This window comes from Apteryx rowi, unplaced genomic scaffold (assembly GCF_003343035.1).
Source record: "Apteryx rowi isolate R43461 unplaced genomic scaffold, aptRow1 scaffold_881, whole genome shotgun sequence".
In the NCBI taxonomy this organism is placed as follows: domain Eukaryota; kingdom Metazoa; phylum Chordata; class Aves; order Apterygiformes; family Apterygidae; genus Apteryx; species Apteryx rowi.
The window spans coordinates 223744-249217 of record NW_020451184.1 but is presented as its reverse complement, the minus strand read 5'-3'; the positions used below and the strand labels follow the sequence as shown (position 1 = coordinate 249217).

At 39.3% G+C, this 25474-nt stretch overlaps 1 protein-coding gene across 1 annotated transcript in view; it reads right to left on the bottom strand.

Annotated features, from left to right (window-relative positions):
• The window catches only part of RAPGEF5 (Rap guanine nucleotide exchange factor 5), a 137629-nt gene that overhangs the window by 580 nt on the left and 111575 nt on the right, over positions 1-25474 (bottom strand). The window contains exons 18-26 of the mRNA XM_026090916.1: positions 24487-24636; positions 21705-21802; positions 19896-20018; positions 18516-18694; positions 15101-15191; positions 12394-12444; positions 11245-11332; positions 7772-7836; positions 3144-3198 (exon numbers count right to left, since the gene is read on the bottom strand). Coding sequence (XP_025946701.1) covers positions 3144-3198; positions 7772-7836; positions 11245-11332; positions 12394-12444; positions 15101-15191; positions 18516-18694; positions 19896-20018; positions 21705-21802; positions 24487-24636 — 900 coding nt within the window. The remainder of the gene's footprint in view (positions 1-3143; positions 3199-7771; positions 7837-11244; positions 11333-12393; positions 12445-15100; positions 15192-18515; positions 18695-19895; positions 20019-21704; positions 21803-24486; positions 24637-25474) is intronic.

Sequence of the window (25474 nt, the reverse complement as noted above, 5' to 3'; positions counted from 1 at the left end):
AGGGCTGCCTGTGCCCACGTGGATGGTTTCCTCCTGCCGGGAGTATGGACAATTTGTCCCTTGTAAGCATGGTTCAAAGTTTCCTTTGTGCTGCTCTGGCAGCACAGAAGGACCTTGAGCAGGGGTAGATGATCTAGCTTGTAACTTTTAAACAATCTTAACACAAATATATAAGACAGCAGGCCCCTGAATCACTTCCTTGGGAGCAGGGGAAAGGTGACAGCGCAGCAGATGGATACTAAAGCTCTTCAAAGCTCTTCTGATAGACCCCTGGGCTTTGATTTGTTATGCTTTTGATTTCTGATCTAGTAATAGAGATGAGAGTCACGCTACTATGTCACAGGAGCGTACATGGCAGGAGGAATTAGCTGTGGAACAGACAAATGGAAGGGTGGCTGCAACAGCAGCTGTTCTCTGCCACTGTCTTCAGGCCCAACCCTGACTTGTGGGAACTCGCTGCCTGTGAAACCTTCCAGCATTGCTGGCCACCCACAGAAATGGAAAAGGAAGAGCTAAGCCCATTGCTACTGAGACCCAACATGGCTGGCAGAGAAGACAAAGAGATACGTTGCCCACAGAAACCTATTTTGTCACACTGCTGGCAAGCTAGCAAAGGTTGGAGAGCTCCGTTTTAGTCCATGTCCTCAAGGAATTCTTAATACCATTACCATAAATTAAAAAAAAAAAATCCTCAAACCAATCAGCTTAGCTGCACGCTCCGTTCCTCTCTTTTGTTTCATTATCATCCTTTTTTTCCACATACTCCAGCTAAACGAGAAGCCTTTTAGGACCCAACCACCCTACTTGTTTGTGAAGAGCCCTATCTGATACTACGCAAGTAACACAGGATGACAATACAGCCAGTTTTGTGCACCACTGCTAAAGGTGCTCCTGGGCAGCTATTTCTAGGAGCTATTTCTAAGCACCTGTCTGACTTCAGGGATGTGGCAAAGAATAGGATAATGTGATAAATTTGTGTCAGAATCCCAGAATTCTTAGGCAATAGGTTCACAGCAGCTGTACTGAACATACTGAAAATTATTTACATTCTCACTAACACCTGAAATTACAAAAGCTTCAATTATGTTATTTGATCAGGCTGCTTTGCCTGATTTTGGAAATGATATTATTTGTTTTCAGGATTTAATATATTAAAGTATTATTTCCATTAAAAAGGCATTTCAGCCTTGCTCAGCAACCCAATCAGTTCCTAATCCAGAAAGACTTTGCTCTGCATACTTAAAACACATGATACAGTTCATAAACAATAATAATATTCCTTGCTTGGTTTTGTTTGAATCCTTTCCTACAGTAAGATGCCTGCTGCTCTTAGGCCAATCTGGGAGTTGATGCAGTAGAAAGATTCACATTCCTGAGAGCAAAATAAGCCCACTAGAAAATGAAGCTGTCCATAAAGTCTCAATAAATATTCAGTGAATTCATTTCATGCCTAAATGAATTTAACAAAAAAATAGTGCCTACAGGGATATCTGTATAAGCTGCTTTTTAAATGCCAGCTTCATAATAAATCAAGTCTGTGGTAAAATAAAATAACAATCATCTATTTCAAACAACCAGATTATATGATAAATCTTGGGTATTAACCTTGGATTTATGTTGCAACACTTACAAAATCACTTGAAAAAAAACACCAAAATAAGTTGAAAGATTTTTTTTTCTTTGCAAATAAGCTGTAAAAAATCACACCACTAAAGGAAACAAGGCTGCCATTTTAAAATGCCACATAAGGGAGACATTCAAACTTATAAGGACATTGTTTGGATTAATCAATATTTCTTTCAGTACCTGGTTTAACAGAGGATGTGTGTATACATATACATATAGATAGATATATATATAGTGCATAAGTCTGTGTGTATATATATACACTTTTCTATATATAAATAGCAGAAGAATCATAATAGTAAGCAGCCTTTGCTAAAAAGAAAAAAGACTACAAGTATACAAGGCAATCCTATGCAGAACAAATGTTCAAGAAAGCTACTAACAGTGCCTATTGTTCTCCAAGGTGTATGTATTTACACACAAAGTTATTATTATTCTTTTGTCAAAGACCATGCTGACAGCTACTGAAAATTTAGCCGGAAAAAAAAAGCAAACAATTCAACCTCTTTTTTTTCATCCATGAAAATTCTGCATTAAGGCTACAGCACAGTTCTGAAGTTCTTTTTAGAAAAGGGATTTTATTGACCTCAGTAAATGACATGGTTAGTGTGTTTGGCTTAAAACCTCTAACTACTTTTTAAAGCAGTGCTGTGTTTGTCCCCTTCCTGTGTTTAACCTCTTTGCAGCACAGGTCATGCAGAGGAGGAGAAAAACAAGGTTTCCCCTCTGTGAGCAGCAGAACAAAGAAAGCTGGGGTCTTTTGGCACATTTCCTAAGGGTCGGATTCTCTGGTGTCTAATAAAGTGGAAACACCAAAGAAAGCATTTCCTGCATCAAAAGCAAGGGAAAAAAAAAGGCACATATCTGCATAGATTCTCTAGTGTCTAAAACAGGCTGAGCTCAATTTCCAGACCTTCCCTACCAAGAGTACTATCAAAACCTCCTCTTTTCTACCTGGTCAACTATTTTCATGAAATCCATAGGATCTTAGTATCTTCCAGACTTCTGCCATTTTGTGAAATGTCCTTAAGAAACCAAATGAAGCAAACAATACATAAATATCTGATTGGTCTTCGTGGAACTCAATGAAAAGCCATAGTGATGAATACCTTCTTTCAGCTACTGGAAGTCAAGACAGTGTTATTACCATAACACCTGGACTCATGGAAGAGACTAAGGTAACTCAGCTGTAACTGGGAAAGTGAGAAACTACATTTAAGTGTAGTTGGCACAGGCTTTACACAACATTATGAAGAGATTATAATTTTTTCAGAAAAATAATTTTATAAAAAATTTGGAAACTATTTCTACAAATGTTTTGTAAAATAAAACTTCAGTTTCATCCAACTGTGGTTACTGCTATTTTTACCTTTCAAAAATGACACCCCGCTTTTGCTGGTTGTTTAAATAACTAGCAACAATATTTTACTGCTGAAGTAAACCTAAGAAGTGGAAAAAAAGCACAAAATCTCAGGGCTGGAGAAAGGCAAAAAAAGTAGCAAATTTTGACTACTCACCAAACTGGTTATTTCTGCAATGTCTCAATGATCGAACTGTATCTGCAATCATGTGCTGCAAAGGCAAAACATAAAATATCAGTGCAAAAATCTGAGATGGATTCTGTCATTAGAAAATCCTAAAAAATCTTTCTTTGCCTTATCCTGTACAGCAAAAAACACCTGTAATAAGGTAGAAAACGAGGATAGTGGGAGATGGACAGAAAGGCCCTCTCGCTCTTTGGCACAGTGATAGCATTTGATGAAACAGGGTTAGTCCAGAAGGTCCTTGTTGATATCACATGGATTAAATGAGAGGAACTCCCTAGGAGCCCACGGAAAGTGGTAACGCAGAACAGCCATATAATTACTTAATTTTGTTCCTGTGATTTTTATTAAACTGAAAATCTACAGCAGGGAAGTCTTTTGGAAAAAGGAGCTGATTGACTTAGTGCTTCTGGAGTCATCTCCTGTCTTTAATGCATTATCCTGGGCATTGGGTATTCTGTGACATCTCCTTCCATCTCTCTGTTTTGTCTAATTAGACTGTAAGCTCTTTGTGGCACAGGCTTCACCTCTACATATACTTGTACGGTGCCTAGCACAGTCAGGCCCCAGTATCAGTCAGGCCTTTTCTGCAGTGTGATACCAACGCACAAAAATAACAGCCCACAGCCTAAATGCTGTAGAGTGCTCTGACATCTCTGCAGACATGTACCAAAGAAGGTCATGCTACGTGTATACTATTTTAGGAAAAGGTGGTGCTAACAGAAAGATATTATTCTCTTTCCCATTTGAGAATGAATGAACCTTTTATGACACATTAAACTTCATTGAATATTATATCACACAGACACATCCAAGTGCAAATACAGTAAGACATTTGCTACCTACTACACCCATGAGCTACCTGCCTGAAGAAAACAGAACAAAATTCAGTACAGATTAATTGTAACAGCAAGTTGCATTCAGGAAGAAAATGAGTTATACATGAGCCAGTCTTCTCATAGCATGACAGTGGCTCAGAGAATGATTTGATGTATTTTTTATTTTACTGGCCTTTCCAATCAGTGAAGAAGGCTCTTTAAACTGCAGTCAGCAGCAATGATAAAGCAGCTCACAGAAACAGCTGAAGTTCTTCTCACATCTCCCTCAAAAATAATCAGAGGTGAAAAAGATTAGCTGTCTTGAGCAGAGTATGTTTAAGATGAGAATAATGTAAAACAGTTCATCCCTCAACACCCAGAGTGGCTTATAGGGTTCCTCCACAGAAAAATTTATCACAAAAAAAGCAGAGCACATGTTTAATGAGGACTTTGTGTTTCTTTCATACACCAGTGACACATAATCATTTTTCTTGTTAGTTGCTGTGCTTCATTTGCCATGAAATCATGCAATCTCTTGTGCTGATGTCTTTTCCTTGCACTAATTATAATGAAGTTCTAATGAGATTTCCTAGATTTCATGGTCAATGGTGTGAGCACTGGGAGAGCTACAGCTTTCACCAGTGCTGCTGTGATGCTTTCCAGCTGAAACCCTTATTTTGAATTTGGCTTTTAGAAGTAAGAGAGATCCCACTAATCACACACAGGGCCATTCTTTGCTGTTTCTCCTTTGTTGCTCAGTGTGGGGTCCATCCATCCGAGACTGGCTTTTGAAGCTGATGCCCTGAGGATGAAGACCCTCTTTGTACAAAACTCTCTTAGAGCTGAATCCCAAATCTCCCTTCTTTAGTAGCCTAATTAGGCATTTCACTCTGTCCCTCTTCAACTCTCTCTCACCCAACTGTAATATGGAAAATCAGCTAATTTATCTGCAAAGCAAATGCTATTTCCTGACTTTTTAACAGATGCTTGCATAACATTAGTGTGATGAATAACAAGGAATATTTCTGGCGGCTTTTCAGCCTACCAGCTACCTAGGATCATTAGCACTCCTTTAACTAATGATAGCAAAATCAAGCTTGGGAGTTACACAGATATTTTGGGGGTGTGTTGAAAATATTCAGATGCATGTACAGTTCTTACTGATGGAGGGACTACTCTGTAAAAATGCACTATTTGTAAAGGTAATGGCCATTGACCTGTATTAGAGTTTGCTGGAGTGTGGCTAAGACATGCTATTGCTGAAGATATGGGTGAGGGCTGACTAGAGGAAAAAAAATGTAAGAAACTACACTTCACTGAAGCAGCTTAGCATATACCATGGAAATATCTTGAGATGCAACAGTATAAGACCCTATTTTCATTTGTTTCTTCATATTTAGTAGAGGAAGAGGGTATGATACTAAATATTGATCTAACAATATTATAGCCTAGATTTTATCCAACATGGAGTTAAATAAACTGCTGCAATCCCTTAAACTTTTGCTAAATCTAGGTAACATTCCCTAGAAAACAGATAATTTTTTTCCTCTCTTTGCAAATTCCCCTCTTTATATTTTGAATTAACTTTGGCTTCACTACAATCATGTCATGTTGAATCAAGTTCAGTCACAGTACGATTCTTGTGGCCACAATGGTATAAGGATATAAAAGAAGCAGCAATTGTAGAAGAGAGAATATCTTTTAGTAAACTGACTGATGTAGTTGGAAACAACAATGGCTCAGATTGACCAGTCCTCCTTCAAGTCAGGTACTTCATCAAGGAACAAAATATTTCATCTTACTGATCCAAACAGAGACATGAGAAACCATCTTTGCTTTGAAATTTGCAAGTAGAAACTCTGTGCATTTATGACAGTGAGTGAGTTGCTTCCCCAAAACAGTAAGTCTGCTATGGTAAGATAATTCTTTTCTTCTTTTTCTGCAACAGCAAATTTGCAGGTAAGGTTCAGTGGCTTGATCCAAAGCAAGCAGGACTCTGTCAATCCTAATTTTTCTCAGCAGAGATCAGAAAGCGCCCAGCACAGCATAAACACCAAAGACCTACTTCCTTGGGGCAAAGCCCTTAAAATTAGAAAAGAGACATTATCTGAGGTATGCATGGGCAATGTGTGATGCATCTTCTTAGTAAGTCCATGCTCGTAGACTAAATACCTTAGCATCCAAATAACCAGTATAATACAAGTACTGGTTCCACACTCTTACATTTAAATCTCTTCTAAGTCCTGACTTTCATATTTTTCACTGTCACTTGAACTGAAATGTACATAGGGCTCCAGGAAGCTACAAGACAGCACATTCCTCAGATTATGATCTGACTAAAAATTTGAAGAACGAGTCAGCCTGAACAACCCTCACTCATCACCATCGTCTCAGACGCTCTCCCCCATTTTAAATGCCCATTATCTGATTACATAGAAAAGGTGGAAAGCTGGCTCACTGAAGTCAGTTAGCAAAGCTCCCACTGCCATTGGAGGTAATGCTGACAGCACGAATAGGAAATCTTACCAAGCAAGCCCAGCATACATTAAACCCATACATGATTGAACAACAAACAAACAAACTCGCAAGGTTTGGCTAAAACTGGAATAAGAATCAGACCCCACATATTAACTAAATTAATATCTGGGCCAGTGGGGGAACTTTAGTAACAATTATTGTGCATCAAAGGCTAGCTAATTTACGTGTTAATTAGATGTACTTCCAAGAAGCAATGAAGAAGAGCATGCTAATGAACTTTATGTAAACACTAAAGGTGAAACAGTTAACAGACTTGGGACAAAAAACCCTTTCATTAAATGTAAATCAGTGATGTTGTAAAGTCTGCAACAAGAAAACGTATAGGAATTGAATAGAAAACACTAAGAGAGGATCTCAAAGGTTCAAAAGTCAAAATCTACATCTGCTTATAAATTGAAAGAGAATATGCGTTATGAGAGGATGTGAAATTAAAGTCACCAGTTGATTCATGAAAAACTCCATGTTTGGAAGTTCATTCTGGAATAAGGGTAGATACATGGAGAAAACAGTCAGGAACAACTTATCAGGAACAACCATCTGGACTAACAGTCCCACAACACATCTACAATAATCAGGAGAACATTTTGTTTTCTTGAACAAATAAGCTAAACCAACAAAATCACAGTTTCTCTACCCCAAAACTGCTCAGATATACTAAGTACTACAGAAATGTTGTTAACAAAAAATTAAATAATGAAAATTAAAAAAAAAATCAAATTTTCTCAGTAATATCATGCCAGAGTAGATGTCACATAACATCAACCATGTCTACAGCAGATGTTGCCAAAGATACTATGTTAGTAAGTGCTCCCTATATAAAGGTTAGTATAGTGATATTTATAGTCAGTTTAATTCACAGTTCAGGCATTATTTTCTTCATTATCTCACTCAGATCATAAATTTTACTTTCATATAAGATCTCTGGGATTAGTATACCAATGGCAGGTTTTAAACTAGGACAAAACTGAATGGACTGCAAGCACTGATGTTGGCTACCACTGTCTCAACCATTTTACAAAGAAGTGGGGGAAGAAGGAATGAGAAGAAAGAGGAGCAGAGGAAGGGGTGGGGAGAATTAAACTCTTGACTGTTTATCCTGTTTACTCTTTGAAGCAGAGTTTACTTCTGTTCACTTCTTGCTGATTCAGCCAAAAGAAAATCTTTTAGTCTTCTAAGAAAAGGAGGGGAAGGGGAAAAAGAGAGCATGGATTTCTCCAAAACACAGGAAAAACAAAATTAACATACCAGCTTTTCAAAGTTAACAAGGTTATCCAGAAAAGTTTTATTTCCTTCATGGATGAATGTAACATCTAAAAAATAAAGGAAAAAATTATTTTTATGACTTTGTTGTTTTAATACAAAGGAATAAAACGATGACCAAACAACAATGAAAAGAAAAAAAAAGAGGAAAATATTCCATTACGGATTGACACAATATCTTATTAAAAAGGAACAAGACTGGTATACAGAACATCATATTAGATGGAAACATTATGTACACTGTGTTAATAAGGGCATTTTCCAAGTGGGACCACAGGCTCTTACTAAACTTAATCTGTGTGACTTCCAGGGCATATATCACATCAGCTGGGAACAGGAGGGAGCACCCAGCATGATCGGCTTTGCACGGCTCCCTGGCTCTCTGCGCCCTGGGGATCTGGCCGTGCCACTGGACACTTCCTAAGGGTGGTCCTGTTCAGTTCATCTGTCCAGAGCTCCTCCAGTGCGGAGTTACCAGACGCTCAAGTCATCTCTGAAACCCCTTCATCCTAGCTGTCTGCCGGACACAGCTTCTCTGAACGTCCTCCCCAGAGATTGGGGCTATGACAGTGGCCAGCCAGGTAGGTTAAATAAGAGCCACATACTGAAGTTCAAAGCCTAGCCTTGCAATAAGCATTAGGGCTAGGGGAGCCCTAAGGAGTCAAAATGCTCTTTTACACAGCACTACTGGAGAGAATTTGCAAAGGCAAAAAGAGGTCAGTGAGAGGAAAAGAAATAGGTCTATATTTGGCTCCAGGAAGTGAACTGAACACAGCATAACAAAACGGAGGGGGAAAAGGCAGGCAAAATAAGAGTTGCTAAGTGAAGATTACAATTAAATCTGTAACTTGAGGTCATTCTGCATATTAGGACACAAACAAGACCTTATCTCAGACATGAAGCACTTAGGGCAGGGGCAGATTCCCTGTGGGGACTAAAGCGCTACCTCCTATATTGCATCCTCGGGGTCACAGGAAATAAAAGCAGGAGCACCACCACCATTCGCCCTATCATCTCTCCTGCTTTAGCTGCCCGCCCCTCTGATGTACACATACTCATGAGTACCAGGAGGAGATGGCATTATTTTAATGAGATGGCACTTTACCACCGTTACATCTTCAAAGTTACAGCTGTGTCTGCCAGCTGGCAAACAGCACTCAGCAAACTGAGCAATGCCTCTCTCAGCTGAGGGGCCAACTTGCAACACAGCCGTCTAACTGCCTGTCTCAGCATTTCTCCCGTACTCATCACTGGCACATCCAAGAAACTTATCCCTGTCATGGCCATTTGGTCCCTGCAGTGAGACTATGAAGAGCGCTAGTTCCAGGGGATTTTTGGCCTGGGAACCTGCAGCTGACACCAGGGGCTCACTTGCCATTCACTCCCCTCCCCGCATAGTAGGCAAAACCAGCCAACCTGATTTATTTCCTTTTGTTTCACAGATTCGCTCCGTGCCTGAAGGGCATTTCATAATTGCTTAGAATGGAAATGTTAATGGCTTAACGGGCTGGTGGGAACCCAGGGCTGGTAATCGTTAGGTCAGGTCCGTGTGAGGGGTGATGGAGGGCTCCCGCATCTGGCGGGGAACTGGGCTGAGCCCTGCTGGCACTCCCGAGCAAGTCGGACAAGCGCAGGGATCCACCCAGGATGTCGCTGCCTGCAGGTGTCCTCCTTTGACCCACAGCAAAAGCAGGGAGTAGGACTGGCCTCGCCTCTTCCTTTGGGCTGCTCTGGGGCACCTCGCAAGGCCAGCGAAAGGACACGGTTTGGGAGCTGACTGACAGACAGAGGTTGTCACCTAAATGGCTATATGTGAATGCACATGTGTGGGTGTATGTGTAAATGCAAGCAAACCCATGGGAAAATATCAATGAAGTTAAAAAATGTCTGTCACTTCTAATGAGGAACTTTACCAAAACCAGAAATTTCCAGACAGTTTTTAAGTCTATGACTGCCCTGCATATCTCTGAGGGTAGAAAGAACAGAGATTTGCTTTGCGGCCAACAACTAAGAGTTTAGATAAATTCAGTGGAGCAGAAAATTGCATCTGAGCTATCTTGTAAGGGTACAACACTGCAATTTATCAAATATTTGAAAAATCTGTCTGATTTTCAAAAGTTGTGTCTGTGCTGTAAGAAAGCTCTGCATTTAGATTAACTTTGAAAGGACACTCTAAAGTTATTTTTCATAACTAGAAAAAGAAAGGTTTTTACAGATTTTCTGTTTTCTCTTGAAACTAGTTGTGTTCCTCTTGTGTTGAAATACAGTCAATTGTTGAATTACTAATGATTTCTATGTTATTAATGCTTATTTTACTGGTCTTCTAAATAATATTAGTAAAAACATGCCAGATACAGAATAAAGTCAACACCGTGTAAGTGATGTGCAGTATAATCGGAATTACCAACCTTCGCAATGTCTCCTTATGGATCATTCTGTACTGAAGAGGATTACTCTCTTATTTTGCAAAGCCTCCTCAGTCTCTCCAACACATTTCAGAGACATGAGATCATGCCGCATGAATGCTGCTTATGTGCATGTTCCCATACACAATATTGCACTGCTGTGCAAACATCATAGTTAACAAGTTATATGTTTCCCCTCTTTGTTTGCAGATAACAGATACTCAAAGAACACCTAAAAAACAGTCATTTTGAAGCCTTGATCATTTTATCCATCTGACTTAATGCAAGCTCTTTTGATGTGTGCAAAGAGGGGAAGTGCCTTATGGCTCCCAAACTGTCACTGACTTATTTGGAGAACTAGCTCTTCAAACATTTTAAACTTGGAGCAGCAACAAGTTAGACTAAACAGCCTTAAAGAGAATACTTTTGGAATACAGGAGTATCAAATGAACTTGTCATGCTCAAAAACAAGATGATTAATAATTAATGAATCCAAGATAATGGGATCTTCAAAATACCTGCCACTTAATTATTTGCCTAATTCACTATATTAAACAAGTAGTTTTATTATCTTTTTCATACTCCACTCAGAACAGACAGATGGGGCAGACTCTGTTTTCAATATATTACCAGTTAATTTTATTCCTTTAAGGCAGAGCAAACACCTCAGAACCCAGCAGCGATTCCGATGCTATTTGTGTGCATGTACCAAGCACAACCAGATGGCTCTGTTCAGAGACTTGCGAGCTCTCTCTTCTAGTCTGAAAAGGATGTAGTCAAAGCAATGGCATACTGCACTATCTTTAGGTAACAGGAAAAGTACTAAAGTTTAAAAATTTGTATGAAAAATGCCATTTCCCCCTGTTTCAAAAGGCAGCTGTTTATTATTGTCTAGAGCAAGTGCTGTCCTGTATATATCATTACATCTGCACCATACTTATCATAAGGCCACCTGAAGGAAAAAAATCACTTTATACTTATTGTAACTAACCATTGCAAATTTCTATACATGCACTTGCACGGCAAAGAAGAGCAGACAAGCTTTAACATTACCTTTCAGAAGTAAGGGCATGAAAGGAATTTTTGGAGATTTCATTTTCTTGAATGCATCTCTGTAGGCTTTGTGATTCAGAGAAGGGTCCTACAAAACCATTTGGGTAAGAGAGAGAAAAATCAATAGGCTATAAAAGCAGCAATTCTAAATCCATTATGGGCTTATGATCTGAAGATGATTTAGATATAAAAGGTTTCCTTGGGAAATGAGGTAGATAAAGGTTTTCCAAGCTAGGTGACTTACTAAACTGAACAGGAAATGTAAACAATGAAAGAAACAAAAGCAGTTATGTTCCTCTGGATGAAACAGTTCTAAAACTGGAGTAAGCTGCAGGAGGGATTCACTCTTTAAGTGCTCTGTAATTTCCCCACACAATTTTTATTAGCAAAATCTTTTCAGCTTACTTGCTAGTACAAAATGCATCCCAAAATGTCTTGTCAATGAATTCCTTAAAAAAGCTCTTAGATCAATAGACTATATATCAGACATTTTCAAAAGAAAATGAAAGGATATGGCTCAGTGGTGTTGTGTAAGTAATTCAAAAACTCATCTCATTTTGCTTTATAAACACGCTTTTGTACACGAGCTCACACACAATCTTGAAAACATGCTAAATTACAAATGAAAACATGCTAATTTATCAGTGCAAAAGCATGACAACTGTTAAAGGACGGATTTTTATGTCCCTCGCAATAGACAGTGATTTCACCACATGTACAGTTCCATGACAGCCACAGGAAACACTTGTTTATTCAGCTTTGATAATGGTGAAAAAGATCCCTAGCCTCTGAGTTTGAATTTTTTTAACCTTCAGCTGTCCTCATTTTCTCCTGATCCGCAGCACATTTCTGTCGATACAGAAAGATTAACCTCCACAGCAACAGAACTGTTTCCAGACTGATACTGGGGAACTGACAATAGCTTTGCTTCTCTCTTATCCCTTCCTTCAGCTGTCAGGAATGCTGCCTTTTTCTTTTTCATTTTTGGAGACTACCTCCGAGCTCAGGAGGGCTGTGTGGCCTACAGGAAACCACTGATCTGACATGAAGAAGTTCCAGCTTGAGCCAATGACAGGCAGTTTCAAAATAAATCAGAAAGAAGGGAGGCAAAGGCAAGGCATTCTCTTCTGCTATCAACACTGTACTTACTGTCAAACTCTCCAGCTCAGTGAAAAGTTTCTTGAACTTCCCTGGAATTTTCTGAAGTGGGAAAAACATTAAAAAAAAAAAAATTAAAAAAACACAGGCAGAAAAATACTGAGGCTTTTTTTTCCCATGAGACTGTCATGTGTGAAGTGCCTACTAGAAGTATCAACAGGCCGCTTTCTCAGGGAGTTAACCCCTCTCCTCAGTTCCCAAAGTCCTCATTAGAGATCGTGTTCAGTGCAGCGATGCCAGCGCATTCGACTCTGCAGCCACCACCTGGGATCCCACATGCTCACAATTCTTTTACAAAAACTGCCTGTTAGCAGCTGTTTTATTTCCTTCTCTAACTTCCATGTCTACTGCATTTATTTCAGTATCTTTATTAGGTTAGAAATAGTAACACAGACTGAGGATTTAGAGGTTGTAATCATATCCCAGCTAAATCATTTCTTGTAATCACTCTTTCCCTAAACTGTGGGTTTTAGAAATCAACAGGTGCAATACTGCCACTGCTCTGTTTGATTCACCTCCTCCCACCAGTGCACATGCTGTTGTCAGAGAACTTTCCTTATGAAACAATCACTCTGTCTCCAGTATTTCATCCTAATCCCACAGGGAGGTGCACAAAACACCTCCCAAGTGAGCCCAGGCAAAAATCGCCTTCTTCCTTCTTCCCCCATATGCTAACACTCCCTCTGCTCCACAGGCATCAACTACCTTTTCTCTCAGATGCTTTAAGGGATTCATCGTCACTAAACTCAGAGAAATTGCTCTTCACTTCAAATTTTCCTGCTGGTATTTCAGAATTCAAGAAGGGCATGTAGGCCTGAAAGTTTGTCTATTCTTTCTAATTATACTAGTTAGTTTAGTAAAAGATATTCCCTCTTACTACAAAGCCTGCCTCACCTATGTCCTTAGACTATCACAGCCACAATGACACCACCAAGAGACAGGAGATTCAGAACAATTAAGACTCAGTGGATGCGATGTATAATTAAAACGCTAAAGTAACTGCATATAGAATTGCAATTGTACACTTTTAACATCTCCAATCAGGAAAAGTCAGGCTCATTAAAACCCTGCATATTGCAGACAAAAGTAGAAGATATGCTTGGGAATATATACTCGTTTAAGAACTCAAGTGCATAGTTTAGTATCTAAATGGTTCTTTAAATTTAGGTGACTTCATTTACATGTGTAAGTAATTATAATTAATCTATACACATTGCTCTACTTTCTAGAAGTCACGTTACTAATACAAATAACCCTCTGCATATGAAATTTCCAGTACAGTAAAGTTTTACAAATAAAAAAAAAGTGCAAGTCTGACTTCATAAATACTTTACACACAGAAACTTGACATATTTACAATGATATGTACGCAGACACACTCCTTGTTCAGACAAATAATATATTCTGTTCTTCCCAAGAGAAATTCACCAGGGGCGCATGATCTTCGAAGAGCTCTCACCATGCAGGAGAGCTCTGCACATTTCTGTGCGGGAGAGATCTACGCGATAGCCACCAGGGATCTCTGATATAATACTTAGTTCCCTTCCACATCCCTGCCAAAGCCCAAAGAAAAGGGATGAAGGCAATCCATAAGAGTGGGCAAGGGCAAATGGTCCCTGGTGGACAAGGCATTTCAGAAGCAGGAGAGACATTGGTTTCTGTATAGTTAACCTCAAGCATGTATTTTTCCTCTGAAGAGTTTTGATTTACCTATTATTTGAAGATAGCTACTCCTTGCCTATCTGCTCCTCTATAAACTCCCCACAGAAGCAGCTGGTACCCTTATCTCTCTGCCACTGACATACACCATGATATTTCCATATCTGTGATTTCAGCTAAGGGGAGTTTGCACAGTATTTAAGTACCTTTGCAAGCCCCTGATGGCCATTTGTTTTCAGCTGTTTGTGCTCCAGAGTATGTTTAACACTGGAGACCACAGCAGCTCTTTGTCACTTTGTGTTACAGAGTCAAATCTCTGGAGTACAGCCTGCTTGTAGTGTTAGGTACCAGGGCTGAAGGTTGAGTTTCCCCCTATATTACACTAAATCACTCCTTCTCTAATTTTGGAGCCATCAGCAAATATAATAAGCTGAAAAATATTACTATTCAATAATTTACTTTGATGGAAAAAACAGCAGTATAAACACAGATCCCAGAGGGACCCTTCTCTTAATATCCCATGCTCTGTCTGGCAACTGGTTGCTTCTTTAGCAGTTCATCTCTATGCTCTGCTGTCCAATATGCTCCTCATTCACAGCCCATTTCCTAACTTTGTAGCTCAAAATGAGCAGCTGCAAAGGAGTTGATCAAGGGGAATCAGTGAGGGCTTGTTTCCTACTTTGTATTTTTTTAATGAAATTATTCCATACTACAGTAGGCTTCATTTGGAACTGCCCTTGTAAGACCTTCTGTTCTGACACCTACTTAAAATGCTAGGATTATTTACTTGGTTTTTTAAGAGGGTCAGATCTCTTTCTTTGCTCTTATTTAAACCTTCCACCAGGACACATTTAGTTTTATTTGAATGGTCATGCATCTGAGGTTTCAGGTCACAGAAAAGTTTCTATACTGATACCTGCTCCCCATTTGGTTTCAGCATGAAAAACCAAAGTTTAGAAAGAAAAGGTAATTCGCCAGTATATAACCTATGTGAGAAATGGTTTTGACAAGGTCTAAAAGATACAAAGATGCATCTTACCTCCCAGGTCTGAGACAGTCGGCTGACAGACGCAGTGTTGAGACCCATAACAATGGCAAAGAATGAATTCAGATTCCTCTGGGCTTTACAGCTGTGGAATGAAAATATGAATGCTGTATTCTGATTTTTTATCCTCAAAATAATAGATAAATGGAATGTACAGGTATCCTAGGTTACTGAGTCCCATTTTGACTCCCAGCACTAACCCGCAATCATCTTCCACATAATGAACTCATTAAATGTCCTATCTTGATGACCTGCAGTCTAGGTGATGGGGTCTCTAAGAAGTTTTTAGCAAATGTTCCACTGCCTCATCAACCTTGTTGTTGGCAGGTTATTTTTTTCTTTTGCTGTCAAAAGTAATTTTCCCTTTTCAATGTTCAAGTGACATACAGAATAACTCCTGGACCCTATTCTGTTGTATTATAAATATCTTCATCCCCTCTTTCATCTTTTCTGTAAACTGTACATCATCAATTTCTCTTCATGGTCATGGGCCTCCTATCTACTTTTCTATATTGTTATTATCCTTTATTGAATTACTTGTAATTTATTTTAACTTTTCTCCCATGCATTTCTTTCTTATCAAGGAGATGTAGTGAGAGAGTGGGGAGGGAAGGAGAAGCACAATTACTGCTTTGCCTCTCTCTTCTTAGACCTTTCTCCTGTGAACTTTAAAACAAATATCAAACGTATTTATTTGCAACACAATCACACTTTGTCCATGTCCTTAATTTGTCATCTATTATCACCCAAGGACCTTTGTCACAATACTGCTCTTTACGATCATGCATTTATTTCTTCAGCTCAGTACCAGCATTCCCTAGCTGAAATTACTTTGCATCTATCTAAATTAAATCTTATCCCACTATTGTTTGCACATGCTACTAGACTCCTTAGATCATTCTGTATTCTTTTCTACCCTCCAGTGCATTTGCAATTCCTCATCATTTTTACTGTCTGAAAATCTGATTAATGTTCAGTTTACATAGCCCTATAAATTAGTTGTAGCTAGCATCGGTTCCAATACTGGTCCCTATGGAATTTGCTTGATACCTCTATTTGATATTTTACTATGTATGATCAGTCCTTGATTATTTCTAGCCCATTCAGAAATTTGAAATCATGAAACAGAGAGTCCTATTCAAACAAAAAGATTCACCTGCTTATGCAGCTTCTCAAAGATCACTAACACGTGTGTGTGTGTGTTAGAATCCCCTTTTAAGATAACTAAGTATATGAGCGAATCTACTGTCTTCCTTGGGATTAATCTTCAGGGAAAAGCTGCCAAGGACTTAGACTGGAAACTGTCTGGTACTTGTTACAAGTTTGTATAAGGCTTGCATTCACTTTAGTGGCCCATACCACAGTATACTATCTTTAGATGGCATACATCTCACTTAACTTCAGCTATCTTAAGTTAATCCTAACTTTGTGGCTTAGACTCCTTTTATCATCAGTCAAGCACCTTCCAAAGGCAATTTGTTCCAAAATAAGAAAGATATCTAACATAGCTTGGATAAACTGCCTGTTGGAGGGGCCCATCTCTCTCAAAAAACTGTAGAGAGAACCTGGGCCACCAGTGTAGACTAGGTTTGTATTTTATAGTCAGCTACTGCTTGGGAAGGAACAAAAAAAAGGTGTTTCCAGTTTTTACCTAAACTGGAATTTTATTGAAGAAGGATTCTGTTATGATCAATTTATTCTAAGCCTATGTTGACCTACTTCTATATCTCCTCAAGATGTTCATTTCTAACAGCACACAAATTTGTTTTCTCTATTAAATTACTTGGTTTCTATTTCAGACTAACTCATCAACAGAAGTGTAGGAATCTGTTTCAAAAACCCTATCTTTCCTTTAGGTATTGATACATGTTTATAAAGGCCTTTCATCTTCTTCAGGTGTTCCTCCTTAATGGAGCATATGAACACTGAACACAAGATCTTAGACCTGGTCCTGTGTTGACAAGCTGAAGGTTGGAGACACAGATTCCTGGCTGAATCTGGGAACAGAGAAGAGGGAGCAGTCAGAGGGCTGCCTGGCTTGTGCCCAATGATGACAGTCCTGTGGTTAGCACACTGTCCCTCCACTCTAATTGTTCCTCTTGCATTAACTGTCCCAGAACTGATGAGATAGTGATAATGTCTTTTCTGCTTTTCTGATTAAAAGAGAACCTTGAGCAAACTACACACTGCCTATACGGGTATTTATTTTTTCAGAATCTACATGCTAAAATGATGGGTGCTTCTGTAATGTAGAGAGAGATGCTGTATCATTTACTGACAACTGTATTTAGTTTCTGCAACTTTGACTATTCGCTTAACAGAGATGGAATTAACTTAGACAAGGCAACCTTTTATTCTGGAGACAAATATATCCCTATTCATGTGGGAGAGATATGAAACTTTTTCTGGAATGCAAATTAATGCTACTGTGGTGCAAGGAAGCCACACAGAACCAACCATTTCTGACATAACTGGACCAAACTTGGCCGTTGATAAGGCTGAAAAAGAATGTATTATTGGATTGCATACAACTTGCAAACCAAATCAAACCACATTTAAGAGTTACACTAGATTAGATTAGAAGAATTCATTATACCAAAAGCACTGCTTCAGCAGAGAACAGTCTTTTGTATATAACTGCCTTGCTTGAAACAAATTAAATCAACCCAGTCGATGAGGGGAACAAATTATACATTTTCCATGAACATGCATATTCAAATATTGCAGAAGACGAACAAGCAGAGAGAGAGGCGAGGAGAATAGTTGCATGTATTTAAATTGCTCCATTCCCTTGGTTACTAAAATAAGAGTGATTACAGAGAAAAGAACTCTCTGTGTAGAGAATATATTTGTACTCTGTTCCAAGGCATAGAATAAATGCCAGCACTATTTAGTAATAGTGCAAGAACAGACTGACAAATCTAATTAATGCAGCAAATAAAATATATAAATTAAAGTGTAGTCCAGAAAGGGTTATATAGGACAATAGCTTACTGCAGCCAATTTCCTCTCTAGAGGTAGGACTCTAAAACAGACTTTGGTGGTTTCCATGTAGTCTTTGCTAAGTAACTGTGTTGAAGCTCAAATAGTTTTGTAATATGGTTTCTTGGGTTATTTCTGTTGAGAAAGGAGGGATCTCTGCAAAATCAAGGATTTTGCAGTTGATGCTGCAGATACATTGTCTAAGCTGTTGAGGAAGATTTGCGTAGCATATACTCCACCCCAGCTAGTTTTGGCCAGTGTTTGCTGTTGTTATTTACGGGCTGTTTTATCTAGGCATGCTTACTATACTCGTACAAATACAGGATGACAACCAGTTTCTTTTCTTCGCTCTTGCACCTACTTCCCCTTTCCCAGTAAATAAAGCATGTGCATTCAAGGATATTTTTTTGCAAACGTAATAACGTACTGGGCAGCAATCTTGATGAACTTTTTCACTAGCTGTACACGTTTGCAGAGCTGGCTGCAGAGGAGGATCTCGGTGGCAACCCAAAGCTGGACTTCATTGCATCTTTGAAGCAGAAGACTGAGATTCTCAGTGTTTTCAGCACTGCCCTGTCTGCTGAAGGTGAAGTATATCAGCTCTTGCTGGAAGACAATGACAACATTATTAGGGATATAAAATCAATCTGAATGTAAATGAATTACAGATTATTTAAAAGTATATTTTTGAAATAAGATTTGGTAACAAATGGCTATTTTTACTTGTCTGTGAGTCAATTACAAATGATTCAGGGTCCAGCCTTGGCTTAGCAAAGTCTAGAGGCTTATTACAGTTTGCAAGTGGACTGGAAGTCCTGCAAGAAGTGCTTTTCTTGTGAGATTTCCTGCAGCTCCTCTTCTGGTTTCAGACAGATATAGGACATAAACAATCTGTCTCTTTCAGCATTTTATCACTTCTGTTTCAGTATGAAAAATAGCCCATATCAGAACATTCCAGAACTTGAAAAATTTCCATTTCCATTTGATACTAAAAACAGACAAGTTTTGAAGAACAGAGGTGTGGGTCTTAATTTCTGTGCAAAAAATCTCGCCAGCTCTAGCTTTAAAATGAAACTTGAATATAAGAACCTGAAAAGAAAGATCAAGGAAAGCAGCTGATGAGAGGCAAGGGAATTTCCTGTCCATTTTCGCAGGCCATCATGCTTTTCAGTTAATGATATTTTCAAGCAACATTTTGTGCTTCACCATTGCACTGTTGACTGGGTCTTTTACTCAGTGGCTCACACCAAAATCTATTAAAGGTTGTCACTGAAACAACCCAATAGGCACTGAAGTGGGCCTTTACACCATTTTATAAAGCCTACCCAGTATTTTTATCTTACTGCAGCCAAACCAAAAAAGTAACATAAACATCTAATTTGCTCAAATTTTGAATTCTGTTATGGTTAAAGTGATATCCAGACACTTATTTGTGAAGTCCCACATTTACTGAAATGTTACCAAGTGCAAAGGACAATTTGTATATGCAGTACATACACCTGCAGATATTTTTAGAGAATTATCTTGCTCTTTTACTCTCAGAAGCAAATCTGAATAAAACCCACCAAGTATACAGGGAACTTATCAGGTGCCCCAGCACAGGGAAGTTACAAACCTTTGACAAACTTCACAGTATCAAAGACGGCAAAATATCTCCTGGACCTGAATTGCTACTGAAGGCTGCCATGACGGTGAACTGAGAGCCGCATCATACAGATGCTCCAAGATACTGATGCAACACCAGGACATAAAAATAACAAAACGCTGCATGACCAGTATGCTTGGAAGCGGACTTGGCACTTCTTACCTCGTGAATTGCATTGAAGAGACTCCAGTCAAAGTTTGTTAACTCCAAGGCAAGATCCCAGGTGTTGATTCCCAAAATTCTCACAGATCTTTGTTGCAATTCCTCATTTACAGCAAACGGGTTCTAAATCAATAGCCAAGAGGAAAAGAATCCTGAGCAAAAGCTTTGCAATGAAATAGCTCCTAGGCTGAGGTACAAAGCAAGGCTGAGTAAGTAATCTTCTGTAAGTGCACTCTGAGGGTTTTTTTCCCCACACTAATCAAAATCAATGCATTATAGCCTATTTAATAAATAGCTTGAAACAGGAAAATAGGATCAATGATTTTATTGGATTAGGCTTTCTCCCTCTCTTTCTCTCTCTCTAAACCTCGAGTATAAAACACCAACCAATCAGACAGCATAATGAAAATAGAGTCCCTGGAATCACCAGAAAGTAAATTTTTGTATTAAAAGATAAAGGAATCATTCTGCAAGTATGCTGGATTTCAAATAAATACACACAACTTGCCACCAATCCACATACATTTACAAATACCGTAAACCCATCAATTTTATGATTGTCTTACTTCGAATGCAATTGCCAAAAAACAGTAAAACACTGTGGGTCCTTATTCATAAAAGTTACTTAGCATATTAATGTGGAATCACAGGTACTGCTGGTGTTAAGGGTCATTTGAATTTCATTATTAACTCTGATTTTCAAAGGTTTGTACTTCTCTTGTTTTTTATCTCATCAATCTGAAATTTGGCACATGAACAGTCTGCCAAAATGAAAGATTATTTCGATCAGTTAAGCCATTGCTTTGATGCTACATTTTTTGACAGTTACAGCAAGTTTTGGAATTTTTATTAGGTAACTAATGAAACTAGATTGGCTGTCACCTGTCTGGAAATCTTTTCTTAATATTAGCATTTTTAGAGGTGGCTGCAATGCTGCAGGTGATGGGGATGACAAATCACAATGATACCGGCACTTCAGCTCTTAAAGACACACTGATCCAACAAAATGTAAATAGACATTTCTCATTCCTAGGATGAAAGCGCAGATCCTAGTGGCACTGACAACACACAAAAATCAGTTGCAATGCTCTCCATCCCGGCACTTATGCACATATGCATAATTAGCAGAAACGTGTTGACAGGCTAATTCTTTGAGGCCCTGATCGTTCCTGCTTCACTGAGGTTTTGGGGACTGGCACTGTGAACCCTCTCTACCCACCTGATGGAAGGGAGAGGTCAGCTTTATGGGCTGAGTGACCCTGGGGATACTTGGGCCTTTCTCTCCCGGTTTCCCCCCAAGGATTTCCTGGGACAGGACATTTCCCACATATCCTGTGGTCATCCTGATGCTCAGTAATTTTGGTAGAGCTCGCTCTGCATGTGTCTCTACATGCAATAATTCCATGGTGTTCGTACATCATCTTCCACGATTATGTACCAGTCACTTTAAGTGTTTCAAGTGTTATGGAGGCACAAGAAAAAAAGGAGTCACACATCCCTGAAGTAATCCCCATCCCATCCAGTCCTGCACAAGCACAAGTCAGCTTTTCTGGGCTGATGTAGATTGAAAGATTTAAGCCACGTAGGAGCTTCAGTCTCTTTGAAACTGATGAACAAGTTCCATTACTGTTCAGCAAAATAGATGCTGTTAACACAAGAATTTTTTTTCACATGTATGGCAGCTCATTAAGTTTTATTAAGGAATTAAAAATAAATTCTGTATTGAAAAAGTCCTCCAAGAGGAATACTAAGTCCTCGATCTGGAGTCAGACAAATCAAAAATAGAAAGTATAAATAATACAGCCTTACCAAAGAATCAGTCAGATCTTTTCGGTAGACAAACATACGACTGGATGACTCGAAAGATTTTGAGATAGCCAGGTCATTTGGTTGTAGTTCATGTTTTTCTTTAAAAATAGAAAACAAAATGCAAAAGCTTCAGAAAAAGTAGTATAAGCTATATGTATATGAATGTGAGAAAAACATCACAAACGTTTGCAAAGCCACATCAATTTCTTAAAATGAAACTAAGCATCATACACAGTCCCTATTTATATGCTGAGCATGGGATCATCATCTCCATGCTATTCAGACACAGTAAAGGTGAGATGTCACTGATAACTGGGCTAAAGCTCAAAAGTCTTCCAGAATTTGCTTTCATCTTAGACTTTATATAGGCTAGAATTGAAAGAAACTCTTAAATCGTCTAGTCTAACCTCCTAACATTACAGACCATTTCATTTCAACCCAGTGCATCTACAATAAATGAAATGACATTTGTTAGAGCAAAGTGTCTCAGGCCTCAAAGACTGAACTGTTGTATTTCCCAGGCAGAGAACAGCAGGAGTGAAGATGTCACCAGTAGCCATGGCCAGTCAATGGGAAGAGATATTTAGAGGATCCCAAGTAGATGAAATTCACCCCAAGCAGCGGAGGAAGGGGTGAAAAGAGTCATTGCACTATTGTATTTCGAAAAATCCATCCAGAACTATAGCAATTTATTTAGTAATCAATTGACTCCGAGTAAAAGAGCATGACACACCAATAAGGTATCAAAGAAGAAGGATTTTCTTTTCCACTCCAGAGTACTAATCAATCCATGATCAGCACTAGGCAATCTTGGATACATCAGAGAAAGCTGTAGGGAAAAATGAACTAAAACTCAGAATACAGCTGAAAAACTGTGCTTTCAAAAGTGCTCCAAGCATTTTGAAAGCTACCTTGAACTCTTCATGGCCCATGAGGAAGGGGCAGGAACCATCAGATTTTGAGAGCCAAACCTCATTAGAAAATATCATTACCCTCTAGCTTTCCCCCTTAATCATGCTCACACTGATAGTAGCACCTGATACACTTACGTTAACTACAAGTATGATTTTTCAATGTGATTTTGAAGAAAAAAGCTTCCTTGTTCATTTAAGCAGTACATTAAAAATGAGATCTTTAAGGCTCATACTACTGCCCTTCAGATGGAAGACAGAAGACACTTCTGAGTCATGCAAATAGCAAGCAATAAGGAAAAGAAAATGTATGGCAGGCCAGCGTTTATTGCACGTGACACATGTCTGACAATGCTTAACAACAAGGATACTGCAGTTGTGGTACCTCCAATTAATTCATTTAATGTGACCAAATAACATTTTGGGGATTACAAATGGTCATGAACAAATGATAGTTCTATTGTGTTTGTGTTTTAATTATTTCGTTTCTAAATGAACAGCCAAGTGGCAATGGTATCTATTCTGGGGCTTTCTCAGGAACCAATATGGTCTAGAGATAACAGTGTGCTTCATTATTTATGAATTGTTGCTTTTCTTTAGCTAAGTAGGCAGCTAGCATCAGTTTTACTGCTATTAGAGCAAAACTTGCCCTGCTTTTCAACAGGAGCACAAGACCTGAAAAACAGTAGCAGCACAGTGATTTTGCAGTGCTGCAAAATGTGCTGCAGGTGGGTTTGGGCATAGGCAAGGGTAAGACAAATACGCCTGTAAATGATGTAGATGAGCTGGCCAAGACGCCTACAGGGAATGCTAGCGCATGGCTGCTTCACGCCCAGGCTTGGGATTGTCGGGGCAAGATGCCATCTCCTTGCCACCCACACCAGTTCTCTGCAGAAAACATGGCTATTTAATTGAGCTTGGCATGGGGGAGAAAAATGTGACCTTCCACTTCTGAATCAAATAAATAAACAAAACAACCCAGCATTTGTCTATATTTCATTTAACTAGACTGACAAAGAAGTAAGAATGAGTGTGTTGTCTTTAAGGGTTCATCCTTTGTCACAGTGGATCTACACCAGCTCACATCAGCTGAGAATATGGCCCAGCTAGTCTAAGTCTTAGCCCTTTTATGTGGATCCAACTTTTCACTTCTATGTACCTAGTTAAATTCCTTGCTTTATATTCACTAAGAGCAAAAAGATGCCACAAGCAGCAAAACAACTTCCCAAGGATCTTCAGACATAACAGACACCAAATAAAATATTTGGGGCTTGGCAGGTCACTAGTATCAGCCCGTAATCAGTTTGATCTTCCTTTAAAGAGACAGTAAGCTTTTCCTGTTAAATGAGAAATGCTAAAATAATAGGCAAAAAATGTCAGTTGTAAGCCAGATTCATATAAACAAAAATGCTGCTTAGACTTTCTCACTATCTCAAATGTGCAAATATTTCTCTCCCTCCTTTCCACTACAGAATACTCATTACCCAGGCTGTAAACAAGGGAACAACCACACCATAGTACTTGCTGCTCCCTTTTTTTTATTTTTAAAGCAAATCATGCTTCATCACCTTCCAAATTAATTTAAATGTGAAAGTGGGAGGTTTATCCGTGAAAGAAGAAATCTTGTAACATACTGCTGAAGACAGAGTCCTTTACACTCCCTTTCCAGTGAGGAAATGCCATATCCGATGGTACCCAAGAATTAGCTGTTGCCATGGAAACAACTCTCTGGGAAGCAGTTCCTTATTGTTTCCGCAGCCATCCAGCTGTGGGCCCGAACAGGAACAGCTGCATCCTTGCTCTAGAAAATGTCAGCCCTCCCTTATGTGATACAATAAAAGATAAGCAATCAGATGAGGAAAGTTATTTACCGCCAGAGAAGGTGACTATAACCAGTGCCAACTCCTCCTCCGTGTACTGGATCTTTTCTGCTACGATCTTCAGTATCTCCTGAGCTGAAGTGGATACTTGAGCTTTCACACTGACATAGGAGTGCTCTGTTATATACACACGGCAGAAAACTGCACAAAGGAAGAAAGACATGCTCAGCAACAGAGACACGTATGAATTGAAGACAGGTGAATTTCACAAACCCAACCATGGCAATGCCTTTGCTGCCCAACTAACGTTGGGCAGTAGGAGCAGCTGCTGCTGCATGCTGACCTCCGGGGACATGATACTCTAAGCACAAACATCATTATTCCCCCCTTCCCACCTCCTCTCCCTGGGAAACAACAGGGGCAGACAGAGACCCCACGGCTGCGTTTCAGCGAGACCTAGGTAGAGTTCCTACTGCGAGGATTTCTTGCAGACCAGCTTTCTCTTCTAACTTCTTCGCAAACTCAGCTGCTGTCATCCTTTGTCCCTTTTAGGTTCAGATAAATCAGCATTCTTTCAGTACATTTCATATCCTCTGCAGAAATTATTTTTGCGCCTCCACTGCCACCTGCTTCTCAAGAAGAGCTCTCCCTAGCCTTCTGCAATCACTCCATCCAGCTTATCTGTCTAGACATCTGAACTACATGCATTGCCAGGGTATTTTAGTACAAGCAGAGGCTGCCCAAAGAGCAGCGCAATTACTTCAAACAGCTTTCCCTGAATCCCTTGCAGCACATATAAAAGGGACTGACTTGGAGAAACTCCCTGGGCTCATAATTTCCCCTGAAGTCGATGAGTTGGTTAGGCTCTGAGAGCTCTCGGAGCGAGATTTCACATCAGTAAGGCTGCAGTCAGCTCAGTACTTCATTTCAGCTACAAAGGTGATGTACGCGCCCTCTGCTTTCCAGAACTTCAGGTCTGCGATTTTTGCTGACTTTGCAGTAGCCAGTTATTTGAAATACAGCTGCTACACTTAAAAGG